The following is a 14037-nucleotide window of genomic DNA, read 5'->3' on the forward strand; positions in this document are numbered from 1 at the left end:
CTGTTCAAGAGCTGGAATGTCACAGGCAGAACCAGGGGCTCCATGGACACCTCCCAGGTGTTTCTGGGGATGGTAAAGAGCCCTGTGCTCAGAGGCAGTCACGGCCATACCATGGTGACATCCCAGGGGTCCCCAGGCTGCCAAAGAGGTGGGATGTCCCAGACACTCACAGGGGTTCCTGTCATGGGCACAGTGGGAGCTTCAGGCAAAGTTTATTGGAGAAGATCCTGTTGGGTTTCGAGGTACAGAAAATACCCCAATGTCATCCACAGATCCCAAAAAGTCACCGTTGAGTCAGAGATGACACAGACTCAGAAGGCTAAGGGCTAAAATCCACCAGTTTATTCAATTCTCTTCTTTTATACTTTGGTGTGCTACAGGTGGACCTCATTGGTCATTTCACCAACACATTTCACATGCTTGGCTAATGAAGACAAGACCCTGCAGTAAACAACTTTATGGAAAAAACAACTTATTACAAACATTGTCGGGGCACCAGTTATTGATGTTTTACTTTGGGCCCTTCTAGGGGGAGCTCCTGCAGCACTGGGGCTCCGTGCTTTCCTGGCCATGGAAAAGAACCAGGGATGGGGGAAACCCTCCTGTAACAGTTCTGTGCCAGGGAAAAGAAGATGCACAGGGCTTCTTTGGTCTACAGCTTCTTCTTTATTTTAATCTTATCTAAAGTTTTGCATGCTGTCTATGCCAGGCTCAGTGGGCTGGAAAAGCACCACAAAATATTCCCAAAATATACAATTTCAAGGTCTTTTAAAGTTGTCTCATCCAATTAATTCTTAAGGCATGCATTATTTTTACTTACCTACCAAGAACTCATCCCTGGACAGTCCACGTAACCTCTCCACTGTGCTTGCCTTGACCAGTCATCCTCTGTCACCAACACTGCAGAAAATGGAGCAGATGAAGAAGAAGAAGACAGGGACTATACCCAAATTCCTGCATCTTGCTTCCTATCTACACCATACTAAAAATCCCAAAACCTAAATTTCTCACCCAAGTGACATACTGTACTACTCTCTATTAGATATTTCACACTTTGATAAATTCTAATCTATCTCAGAGTCTTGGAAGTCCTCTGCACAGGCAAAGGTTGAAGGCAGTGTTTCTCTGAGGGTCAGGATTCCTCAGAGCAGAGAGAGAAATATTCCCTTTGTCCTGGATTCCCACACATTTAACCTAAATACCTTTAACCCTTAAGATGCTGTTACCCGACAATGTTCAAGATGAGTAGGATTAGAAGGAGAAGAAGTAGAGAACACCAGAAAGACAGAGGATCTATAGAAAGACAGAAGATCTATAGAAAGACACACAAACAGGAACCAACCGCTCAGGTTCCAGCATCTCTGACAGAGAAGCCCCAGGAGAAGGCAGGATCCAGAGCATGGGCTGGCCTCGTGCTCTGGCTTTTAACCCCCTGGGCCTTCATGGGCCCGCCCCTGGGTGGGACTGCCAGTGGCTTGGCCAATCAGAGTCAGGGCAGGCACCAGCTGCTAGCGTGTGATTGTGCCTCTGGTGTGTGATTGACAGCTCTGCCAGGGCTGGGGGCGGGGCTCTGTCCCCTCACAAACCAAGGCCTCACCCGGCCTGGCCTCACACAGGCATTCCGAGCATCCCATGGTGTCTCGGGACATTGATCTCATCCAGCCTCTGACAGAGACCGCAGTGACACTACAGAACCTCATGGAACCAAGGGGCCATGGTGACACTCTGGTGCCTCATGGAATCAAGGAAACCATTGTGAAACTCTGGGGCCCCAAGGAGCCAAGGGTCCATGGTGACCTTGTGGAGCCCATAGTGTCACGGAGGAGCCATTGTGACACAGTGAGGGCGCATGGAGCCATGGTGACACATCAGGGCTTTGTGGCACCACAAAACTATTGTAACATTGCAAGGTCTCATGGAAGCATGAGGCCATTGTGACACTGCAGAAACAGGGGGAACATTGTGACACTCCAGGGCCTCATGGAACCAAGGAGACCATTGGGACACTGCGGGGTCCCATGAAACCAAGGGAAGATGGAAGAGGTCTGGCTGGCTGGGCCTCCTGGGGACCACCTGACAGGTCCAGCTGACCTTGGCATGTTGAGGGCTGCTTCTCATCTGTCCCTGAAGCACCGGGGCTCTGGGCTTTCCTTTCTGTAGGAGAGAACTGTCCTCTTCCAGGGCCCCATGGCCAAAAATGGGATTCCCCCACCAAATTTCCTTATATGCAATGATTGTTCCCAGAAGAAATCTGCTGGGAGTGGCAGATCTGGCTGCCTTGGACCCCCAGGGGCCATCTCCCATCTGCCTTTGGAAGACTGGGACCATGGACTTCTCTTTCTTATGGGAAAAACATCCATCTTGACCAGGCAGTCATAGCCAAAATTGGGCATCTGCCTCCAGCATTCCCCATATGCAAGGATAGCTCCCAGACAAAAGCTGCCAGGAGTGACAAGTCTGGATGGCCTTGGCTTCCTGAGGGTTGGCACTCATCTGCCTCGGAAACCCTGGGGCTCTGTGCTTTCCTTCCTAATGAAAAGAACTCTTCTTCCTGTCCAGGCACCCATGGCCAAAATGGAGATTCCACCTCCAAAATGCCTTATGGCCAAGGATAGCCCCTAAACAAACAGTGCCAGGAGAGTCAGTCTGTCTGGCTTGGCCTAGGGGTGGCCACCTCTCATCTTCTTCCAGAACACTTGGACTTTACACTTTTCTTTCCTACTGGAAAAAAAACCAACCATTTTGATCCTGTTGCCCATCGCTAAAACTGGGATTGCACCTCCAAAACTCTGTACATCCAAGGATTTCTCCCAAGTGAAAGCTGCCAGGACAGAAAGGTCTGGCTGCCCATGGCCTTCTGGGGGCTGCCTCTCATCTGCTTTCCAAACACTGGAGTTCGGTGCTTTCTCTCCGGTGAAACAGATCTGTCCTTCTTCTCCACGTGTCCATGCTCAAAATTGAGATTCCTCTTCCCAAATTCCATATATCCAAGAAGTCCTCCCTGACAACAGCGGCCAGGACAAACAGGTCTGGCTGGCTTGGCCTTCCAGGAGCCATCTCTCTCCTCTTCTATTTTTGAAACACTTGGGCTCTGTGCACTCCTTCCTATAGAAATGGACCATCCTTCTTGTCTACACAGAAATGGCTGAAATTGGGGTTCCACCACACAAATTCCCTATATCCAAGGGTTCCTTTCAGACCAAACCAACTAAGAAAGACAGACTGTCTGTCCTCGGCCTCTTATGACCACCTTTCATCTGCCCCCAAAACACTAGTGTTCCGTGTTTTCCTTCCCATGGAAAAGAACCATCCTTCTCCTCGTGGTGTCCATGTCTGAAATTAGGATTCCAACTCTAAAATTCTGTATATTTAAGGGTTGCTCCCAGGCAAAATCTGCAAGTACCTCCAAGTCCAGCTGGCCTTGGCCTCTGGTGACTGCCCCTGCAACACTGGGGGTCGGTTCTTTCCTTCCCATGGAGATCACTGGGACACTGTGGGGACCTCATGGAACCAAGGGGATCATTGTGCCACCACTGGAGCCCATGGAACAGAGGGGCCATGGTGACACAGCAAGGCTTCATGGACCCCAGATACCATTATGACTCTGTGAGGCCTGATGGAACCATGGAGAACATTAGGCCCCTTCAGGGCCTCGTGTCACCAAGGGGCCATTATGACACCTCAGTGCCTCATGGAAGCAAGGGTCTACTGGGACCCTGTGGGGCCCCATGGAACTGAGGGAACATGGAGCAGGTCTGGCTGGCTTGGTCTTGTTTAGACTGAGATCCCTGGTGCGAGGACACGAGGCTTTACTCCATTTTCATCTGAAGGCTGATTTATTATGATATATATTATACTAAAATACTACATTACAACTATACTAAAAGAACAGAGAGAAGATCAGAAGGCTACAAAGACAAGAATAGAATAGGAATCAATAACAAAAACCTGTGACTGCTCACAGCCTTGGCACAGGTGGCTGTGATTGGTCACTGATTGAAAACAACCTACATGAACCAATGGAAGATGCACCCGTGGCATTCCACAGCAGCAGATAGCCATTGTTTACATTTCTTTCCTGAGGCCCTCAGCTCCTCAGGACAGGAAAAATCCTAGCAGAGGCTTTTTCCCTAAATTATCATGGCAACATCTCACCCTTTTAAATTTATTAAATTAAATAGAAAAAGAAATGTTTGCAATCTCTTCTACTGGCCTTGCAGAAGAGAGAAGAAGCACCTCTTGAGGTTCATCTGTTGCCAATCAAAATCTCAATGATCTGCTGATGTGGAATGGTCAGGGAAATTCTTCACCTGTAGAACATTCAGGGAAATTCTTCACTTATCAAACATCTAATTATATCATATCACTAAAACAATCTTAAAAAATAAGTAAATGCAAAAAACACATGCAGAGAAAGTTCATTGTTTCGAGTCCAAACAGCTGAGTTTCAGGACAGAGTCCATGGACTGAAGATGTTCTTCTTTGACATCTCTGGAAGTCCCCTTTGGTCCTGAAACAGGCTTGCAGAATTCTGAAACAAAGAACTGCTAAAGAAAACAAGAATCATGAAAAATCCATCGACAGTCATGAAACAATTCAGAGAAAATTTCTGGAATGCCCTGGCCACAGCCCTTCATTGAACCACTTGGGCTGAGGCTAATTTTTGGCTTTTCAATGCTTTTGAGCTGCTAGCTCTTTCCACTTTTCTTTATTAATATATTTTTTTTTTTTTTTCAGAAGAAGAGCAGCAGCAGAGGGTCTCTAGGACCATTCGGTGGCCCTGGTCCTGGTGGACGGACCAGAGAACCCAGACCTGGCTCACAGAATGGTGGCCCAGGTCCCTGTGGGGAAAGCAAAGTCCCCAAACTGAGCACTGGGCGGGGCAGTGGCCCCGGCCCAGGGAAATGAGCCAAATGGTCCAGAACCAGCCTGTGAGGCGGGCTCTGCATGCTCAGAACCTGGCAGGACCATGCTGCCAGTGTCTTCAGAGCAGAAATGACCCAATGCTTCCTCCCCCCAGCAGCACCGGTGCACACCGGCAGCTCGGGAAGAGAAGCTTTCTCAGGAATTGTCATCCCAGATCTGAGGGTTTCTTGTCCCCAGAGCAAGCGAGCAATGCTTGCTTTGCTCTGTTTCTCTTGCTCCTGCAATGCAAATGCCACTTCTCCTGCTTTCTGCCCCTCAGCACCACCCCCATCCCCACTGGGCTGGGAACTAGAGGCAGATACCACAGGAGCCAACTCCCCCACGCCGCTGGGGTGCTCAGGGGAAGGCAGGCACCCCAACCCCCAGGGAGAAGCCCCCGACCACACACGAAATGACCCAGAAACCATACTAATTTTGAACACAGCCAGCCGAACTGCTCCTGCAGTTAGCTGGAGGGCCACGCCTCCTCCACGGAAGGACAGGCTCTTCGCAGGGTCTGATGCGAATGACGGAGCTTCGAAAACCAGCGGGACAACTGGGTTGGGCGGTGCGGGCAGCACGGGCGCTGGTGTCGACTCTTGAGGTGGTCCCGTGGGCTCAGCACCATTCTCAGCAAGCTCTTGCACTGCAATTGGATCAGCAGGGAGCGGCGGGACAGGCGGGGGCGGCGGGCTCAGAACGGGGTCGGCCCGCGCCGGCGCCGCCTGCACCGTTGCGAGTTCAGTTGCCGGCGGTGATGCAGAGGAAGAAGACACGGAGGCAGCTCCTGCAGCTCCCGGGGACAGCAGCACAGCCGGGGAATCACTGTTGTTGATCGCATTGCCTGGCAACACGGGCGGATCGGCGGGAGGCGGTTCCGGGTGCCGCGGCGCAGGCGCAGTCATCAGAGCCGGCGGAGCTGGCCCGGGCGGCTGCAGGGCAGCGGGCGGAGCCGGCTGAGGCGGAGCCGCAGGGTCCGGCGCCTCCTGCGGGGCTGGCTGAGACGGAATCGGATCCGCCCCCTCCCAGGGTGGGGGAAGCGGAGAATTCCGCGGCAAAGCGGGCGGGGCCGGCCCGGAAAGCGGCGGGGCCGGCTCCCCATCCCCCCCAAGAGAAGGAGTGGGCGGGGAAGGCAGCTCTGTTTGCTCCGAGGGAGCAGAGAAAAACTTTTGCTCAGCTGTGGGCAGGGCGGGGGGGCTGCAAACTCGCGGTTCGCCTTCTTTGAGAGGCTTCTCTCGTGCTGAAGCTGGCAGGGACAGAACGCGACTGCGCACCCGAGCCATGATGTCCCCCGCAGCCCGTCCCCATTTCAAGATAACGCCATAAATCAGTACATGCACTGCATGCATCATTGGGGATAAACACCCTGGACTATTGTCCACGTAAAAGCAGCGTTCATGAACTCCCAAAAACCTAAATCAAGGGAGTATACGACATTTGTAACAAGTCTATGAAATTTTGCCCATCTGAAGAACTCATAACACCGTCTCTCCCACAGACAATGAGGAATACCGTCCCTGCGTCCCCATCTGCACCAGAGTTTAATAACTTTCTCCTCTGATGCAGTAAACGGAACCTGAGCTTCCGAAGGTACATTTTCCCAACTTTCCTCCCACCTTTTGCGAATGGCAGGATCTTCAGGAAGGGAAAAAATAACAGTACCTCTAGGCAGTGTCCTTGTGGATCCAGCTGTGCAGCTCTGCTGCTCTGCGGTCTCTGGACACAATCTCCAGGAAAGTCCAACAGGTTCTCCTGTTCATCTTGGCTGTGAACTCTGCCCATCTTCACGGTCTCATTTCTTCAGCTCCAGGCTAGATTCCATGGTCACTCTTGGGGTGACCATCAGTTTCACACGTCCAGGGGTCACCAATTCTTGTTTAGACTGAGATCCCTAGTGCGAGACCACGAGGCTTGACTCCATTTTCATCAGAAGGCTGATTTATTATGATATATATTATACTAAAATACTACATTACAATTATACTAAAAGAACAGAGAGAAGAAGATCAGAAGGCTACAAAGACAAGAATAGAATAGGAATCAATAACAAAAACCTGTGACTGCTCACAGCCTTGGCACAGGTGGCTGTGATTGGTCACTGATTGAAAACAACCTACATGAACCAATGGACGATGCACCCGTGGCATTCCACAGCAGCAGATAGCCATTGTTTACATTTCTTTCCTGAGGCCCTCAGCTCCTCAGGACAGGAAAAATCCTAGCAGAGGCTTTTTCCCTAAATTATCATGGCAACAGCTTGGCCTCCCAGGGGCCACCTGACAGGTCTGGCTGATCTTGGGATGTCAAGGGCTGCTTCTCATCAGCTCCTGCAACACTGGGGCTCCATGCTTTCCATGCTACAGAAAAGAACCATCTGTCTTTTTAGATGCTCATTGCCAAAACTGATACTTTCCCTCAAAAATTTTCCCACATGCAAGGTGGTCACCTCTCATCTGCCCCTGAAACAATGGGGCTCTGTTACTTCATTCTTTTGGAAAACAACTGGCCTTCCTGCCAAGGGACCATGGCCAAAATTGAAATTTGGCCTCTCAATTTCCATATATGCAAGGATTGCTCCCTGACAAAAGTAGCCAGGAAAGACAGGTCAGGCTGGCCCTGTCCTCTGGTGATTTTCTTAGACTGAGATGAATATTTTCATTTGAAAACACCTTGGAGAGGGCCCAGAGATTTCCCAAGGAGGGCTTTTGAGGCCTTGGGAACATGACCACTACATATGGACAAAGGAGCTCTGTGGTCTCTGCTGTTGTGGGGGTTTTGCATCATGGAAATGATGTCCTAATAGAACCTGCTAGCAGCTTCCTCCATGTCCAAAAACCCCTAATTGTTATTGTCTTTGAGAATGGACAATCTGTTAAACCACTAAGGAAACTGTACATGCCTCTGTGATGACACATGTTAAAGATAAAGAAGCCTGGAAGGGTCTCTTTCCCTTCTGCCTAGCAAAGAGGTAACAAGGCTGGCCCAGCCCCTGTCTCAGCTGGGCCGGGCCGGACGGCTCCTGCCGTGGGGCCGGGCTCCTTCCCAGGGAGCCCCCCAGGCCCCATCGGCTGCCGGGCAGGGCAGGGGAGGCCGCTGGGCCGAGGCTGGGCCGGGCCATGGCTGCAGTTTCCAACACCTGGGCGCTACCGAGCCCTGCCCTGCCGCCAGCCCGAGCCGAGCCAGGATCTGCCGGGCCCCAGGAGCAGCCCCGGGCCGGGCCGGCTCGGCCAAGATTCTGCCACCCTTGGGGTTCACCCGCAAGCCCCGGGCAGGGGGAGGAGAAGCCATGGGCCCTGGCCGTGCTGCTGCTGTGTTCTGGCCTGGCTACTGAGATCATGGCCCTGCCCCAGCATGGCCCATCCTGACACAGCCCCAGCGCAGCCGCTGCAGAAACCTCCATAGTAAAAGAGCTCCGGCCGCAAGGACCGAGCCTGGCCGGGGTCACAGAACCATCTGCAGACCCCGGGAGAGATATTAACTCTTTCAGTGCTTCCATCCTCCCTCGAGGGAGAGAAAAGGACAAAGTGGAGGCACACAGAGGAGCAACATAAAAGCACCAAGATCAGTGAAGAGGAAGTTGAGTCCCAGATGGGAGGGATGAGGAAATGCCCTGATCTTGAGGCTGAAATTGTCTTGTAAAGCTATAAAGAAGGATGCAATTAATAAATCAAACTCTCTTTTTCCCTACAACACATTGAAAAATATGGGGAGATGACTTGTTCAGCAAAGGCCACCATACTAATGTAAGAAGATATTGAAGTAGCTGTGATCCCATGAGACGTTTGAACATTGAAAGAGTGAAGAGTGATGAGACCCTGTGTCCTCACAGAACAAAGAGAAGATCTCTGTTCTCAGAGATTAAGATTATTTCAGAAATAGATGAAGAGAACCGTTGCTCTCAAACAGTTCATCTTTAAACCAATACCCCATACATTGACATGGCCCATAAACGCAGCTGTGGGGAAAGGTGTGAAAAAATGGGAGGGACTTCACTACTGCAGATTTTCAGGGTGGCTGCTATTCATGGGAACTGAGAGCCATGGAGAACTGTTTTCTTATGGAGAAGCCTCCATAGCATGAAAGAGAGACTCCTCTCCCTAAGTGAATTGCAGAAAGACTATTCTAGAGATCGTAAACAGACTGAAATTTTAGGGTTTATTTCCTTACATGCTCAGTAAGAAAGAAAAGGTTATAAGGAAGAGAAAATTGTTCTGAAAGTTTTGATCTGGTTCTTATTATTCTTTCATTTAGTTATTATTCATAAACTTTTCTTTATACACTTTTAAAGTTTTGAGCCTGTTTTCCCTTTCTCCTAATCCTACCTCATAGCAGGAAATGATTAATAATATTCTAGTGGGTGCACTGGAAATTACCCAACATTGAACCCACCTCAATAATTGATGCACTGGCCAGGAAATCTCAAATTGTTGAACCAAAACCATTATAGAAATCTTCCTGATGAACTGTGCAGAGCAGAGGAAAATCAAGGCAGAGCCATGGTTTGTCAGGACTTGCTTGATCCTAATGAGCCCTGTGGTGCATTTGGAGCTGAGCCCTCGTACCTCAGAGCCTGAGAGGAGATTGCACAAATCTTTCCAGGAGTCAAAGTCAGAGGAAACACCCAAAGTGTCTCAAAGCCTGAATGGGACCCAATGAGGTCCATCCCCAACACAGGCTCCTCATGGACTCCTTGAAGGAGAGAATTGGAGGCCAGGATGGCACAAAAACCTCTCAGAGACTGAGTGTGGAAAGGAAATTCCAAAGTATTTTAAAAACCCTTAAGTTCCTCAAAGTATTAAGGAGCCCCACTGAGTGTCAGTACAAAGATCTCAAGGGACTCATTAAAGCAGGGAGAGATGGCAGGGGCCATGATGGCAGGGGCCATGATTGCACAAACCTCTCACAGAGTCTCTATCAAAAGGGAAACAACAAGTACCTTCAAATAACTGAAGTACCTTGAAGCATTAATTAGCCCCACTGAGTGTTGTTACTGACAAAGAATCTCAAGGGACTAATTACAGCAGATAATTGGAGGCCATGACTGCACAAACCTCCCAGAGACTCCAAGCCAAAAGCAAAACCCAAAGTCCTTTGCAAACCTGCAGTCCCTGGGAGCATTCAGGAGCCCCCAGGGCCACTGCTGAGCAAGGCTCCCCAGGGACTCCTTCCAGCAGATCCTTGAGGCCACTGGGATGTGGGCTAGCGGGGGATGCTGAGGGCAGGACAAGGGGCTGGCAGTGCCCAGCCTGGCTGGGGCTGTGCCAGGAGGCCCCAGAGCCTCAGGACGAGGTGTCTCCTCCCAGCCCTTGGTGGCACAGACCCTGCTTCTGTGCCCCAGGGCACCAAGACTTGGCTTCTCTTTGTCCCCACCTGTCATCAGTGCCTCCAGTTCTCTGCTCTGCCTGGGGCCTGGGGACACTTTCTCAGTCTGATGGAGCTGCTGTTGTACATTTGCAGTGTCTTGGCAAGGGGACCTCTTGAAAAAGTAATCATAAAATAGTTGGGTTTTCAGAAGACTTTAAATATCCCAGTAAAGCCTGGGGGCACTTTCCCCCCCATTGCCTGCCCAGGGCTCTGCTGCCTTGAGCTGTCCCTGCCAGCAGCTGCTTCCCTGTGCCCAGGGCTGGGACCTGTCAGTGCTGCCAGAGCCCAGCCCAGCCCTGGGGGCTCAGCACTGCCCTGCAGACCCCTCCCAGCTCTGGCACTGCCCAGGGGCAGCTCTGGCTCTGCAGGCTCTGATGGCAATGTCAGAGCAACCCTGAGGAGGATGGAAAAGTGACACAGATGCTATGTCTAGGAAAACCTGTGCTGATTTCTGTCACTGCCTGGTTTATTAACATCGGAGAGATATTTTTTTCATTTTTCTCAACCTCAATTTAGAGATGAATATCTATGTGCAATTTTCCATCCAGGCAACCTAGAGCACTAGATTAAAAAGCAGGATTTTCCTTTTTATTCCCCCACTGCCTCACTGTGCTCCCTGTATAATCTACTTGGAAATGTTATGGAATTAAATGCCATGCTTGGAGCAGTGCTGAACAATGCAGCATCCTCACCACGCAAGGAGAACACTTCCAAACCTTACCAGCTGTGTCCTTCCCACCAGATCTTGCCCCCCAGTGTAGGGAGCAGCTGCCAGGGCTGGCTGAGAGCTGTCCCTGGCAGGCAGCAGAGTCCCTGCCCCAGCACAGCGCCCTGGGCTGCAGGAGCCTGCTCTGCAGGACAGCCCTGGGCACCCCTGGCTGCTCTGCACAAGAGACAATCAGAGAATGTACTCACAGAGTCTGCAGGAATTGGGATATTCCAGCTTTAGGAGATGGTTCCAGGAGCTGCAGCTGCATTGTCCTGCAGCCAGAGGTTCCTGTGCCAAGGGCTGGCAGTGATTCTGCCCCAGGCACTTCTCAGCACCTTCCCAGCCCTGACTGATTGAAGCTCTCTGTGCCTCTGGGCTGTGCCTGGGCTGGCTGCAGGCAGTGCCCCAGCCCTGCTGGGCTGGCAGAAGAGCTGCTCATCAAGAGAAATGTGCTTTTGAAGCTCTTCTTGCTTACCAGCAGCTGCCTCTGTGCCAGGAGCCCAGCCCAGCACAGCAGCACAGACACAGCACCAGGACTTGAATGACCCTCTGGGGCTTTGTGCTCAGGACCTGAACATCAGCCCCTGAGAGGCAGCTGAAGAAACCTCTCCAGAACTCCAAGGCAGAATCCAACTCCAAAGTTGCTTGGACTTTTAATGGGTCTCACTGAGGGACACGACTTCCTCCTGCTGGCATTGGCAGACACGTGGCAGCTGCAGCTCCTGCACTTCTGCCTCTTGCTGGACATCTCCCTGGCTGCCCTCCTGGGCAACGGCCTCATCATCAGTGCCGTAGCCTGCGGCCACCACCTGCACACACCCATGTTCTTCTTCCTGCTCAACCTGGCCCTCAGCGACCTGGGCTCCATCTGCACCACTGTCCCCAAAGCCATGCACAATTCCCTCTGGGACACCACCACCGTCTCCTGCACAGGATGTGCTGCTCAGCTCTTTTTCTTTCTGTTCTTTATCTCAGCAGAGTTTTCCCTCCTGACCTTGGGCTACGACCACTACGTGTCCATCTGCAAAGCCCTGCACTACGGGACCCTCCTGGGCAGCAGAACTTGTGCCCGCATGGCAGCAGCTGCCTGGGCCAGTGCCTTTCTCACGGCTCTCATGCACACGGTCAATACATTTTCCCTGCCTCTGTGCCATGGCAATGCCCTGGGCCAGTTCTTCTGTGAGGTACCGCAGATCCTCAAGCTCTCCTGCTCACAGTCCTACCTCAGGGATCTTGGGCTGATTGTGGTTAGTCTTTATTTTTCATTTGGCTGTTTTGTGTTCATTGTTTTCTCCTATGTGCAGGTCTTGAGGGCCATGTTGAAGACCCCCTCTGAGCAGGGACAGCATAAAGCCTTTTCCACCTGCCTCCCTCACCTGGCAGTAGTCTCTCTCCTTGTCAGCACCTCATTTTTTGACCTACCTGAAGGCCCCCTCCATCTCCTCCTCATCCCTGCGTCTGTCCGTGTCAGTTCTGTACTCGGTGGTGCCTCCACCCTGAATCCACTCATCTACAGCCTGAGGAATCAGGAGCTCAAGACTGCTGTGTGGAGACTGATGACTGGATGGTTTCAGAAACATTAAACTACTGGACAGTTTCTACAAATCCCTTGTAGTATAATACATCTTTGATACATCTTGTTGGTTTCATTTTAGAGGTTCTTTTCAAGTGTTTTACTTTTATAATATATTCAATAAAGAGTCATCATTCTTTATGCCCTAAGAAATTTAGATACTCTCCACTTTCCTAGTGGTCACAGAGTGTGTCAGTGAGGGGTTGCGCTCTTGATGGCTTTAAAAAAACAAAACCCACTCCCAGGAGAGTTTTCTGCAGAGATGCCCTTTTGTTGCCTTCTCTGGAGCTGCAGCAGCAATGTCTGTGTGCAGAGCTGGGGGCAGATCAGTGCTGGCACAGCAGCTGTGCCCAGCAGCAGCAGCAGCACTTGGTGTTGCCAGTGCTGCTGCCGTGGCCCTGCCCCGCTGCCCTGCTGGCCCTGGTGTTGCTGCAGGGCCTGAGTGCTCTCGGGGCCGGGCACAGTCCTGGGGGTGGCAGTGCCGGGGCTGCAGCAGGGACAGGCCATGGGCACTGCTGGGGCAGCGCTGACGCCTCAGGCCAGGCCCTGGGGGCTCCAGGCTCCTTGTCCAGGCTCTCTCAAGAACACGGCCAGGCCAATGTTCAGCACAGAAAAGCCCCAGGCTGAGCAGCCCCAGGCTGGCCGTGGGCAGGCTGGGGGCAAACAGCATGGCTGGGGCTCTGCAAGGGCCTGGGGGAGACGGGAAGGAGCAGCAGAGCAGGGGCTGATCCATCCCCAGTGCACTGCACAGCCCAGGGCAGCGTCCCAGAGCGTCCTCATGGAGCTGCCAACAACATCCCCCTCTGCAGCCCTGGCCTCTCCCCCAGCTCACACAGGTGACGCATCCTTGCAGGCACAGACACGGCAGCACTGGCTCAGGAGCCCCTGTTTGTACTGCACAGAGCAGGCAGGAGCACCCCCATGCTGCTGCTGTGGGGACATGAACCTGAGGGAGCAAAAATGGCATCAGCCCCTGGGGCCAGCAAGGGCTGGGGGACACCAGGGAAACCACTGAGCTTTGTCCTGGCCTCTGCAGTCAGCCAGAAAGTTTGTTCCCATCAGCTGGGAGTTTCCTGTGCCACTGCAGACGCTGTTGCTCAGAGCCAGGGCTGCCTGGCAGCCATCCCCAAACTGCGCTCAGCATTTCCTCTGCTTCACCTTTGACTTCTTCTCTGTTCCCTTTTCCAAGCTTCTTTCTCTTTCCCACCCTGTTGAGAGCTTTGTAACAAACTGGTTCCGAGCTAAAGCTCACAGTGAGATTAATTTGACCGAGATAGAGAATGAGGGGAGTTGCCATTCCAATTAAAATGTGTGTCCTTGGCCCACGGATGAAGAAATACACAGAGACAGGTGGTGGAGCGGGACAGCCTGGGAAAGTAGTAAATAGTTATACCAAAAACAGCACGTAGATAGCTGATAGCTAGTTAGCCAATGGTAAGCTGGGATTTTGCACTATGCATGAGCTAATTAAAAGGTGTATAATAAT

The 14037-nt window shown here is 51.7% G+C and overlaps 1 protein-coding gene across 3 annotated transcripts; it reads right to left on the bottom strand.

The window, feature by feature from the left end:
- Positions 1-320: 320 nt before the first annotated feature.
- Positions 321-6932, bottom strand: LOC135283010 (sterile alpha motif domain-containing protein 1-like). Of its 3 annotated transcripts, none has more exons than XM_064393357.1 (3): positions 3404-6932; positions 821-900; positions 321-454 (listed from the first exon to the last, which is right to left on the bottom strand). In XM_064393357.1, the coding sequence occupies exon 1, from the start codon at positions 6255-6257 to the stop codon at positions 4734-4736; it is 1524 nt and encodes a 507-aa protein (XP_064249427.1). In that variant the 5' UTR covers positions 6258-6932; the 3' UTR covers positions 321-454; positions 821-900; positions 3404-4733. The 3 variants fall into 3 exon arrangements, with proteins under 3 accessions (XP_064249427.1, XP_064249429.1, XP_064249428.1); XM_064393359.1 differs by having other exon boundaries at positions 825-900; positions 2092-6932; XM_064393358.1 differs by lacking the exon at positions 321-454 and adding an exon at positions 2092-3105 and having other exon boundaries at positions 495-900.
- Between the last annotated feature and the right edge of the window lie 7105 nt (positions 6933-14037).

This window comes from Passer domesticus, chromosome 18 (genome assembly GCF_036417665.1).
Source record: "Passer domesticus isolate bPasDom1 chromosome 18, bPasDom1.hap1, whole genome shotgun sequence".
Classification (NCBI taxonomy): Eukaryota; Metazoa; Chordata; class Aves; order Passeriformes; family Passeridae; genus Passer; species Passer domesticus.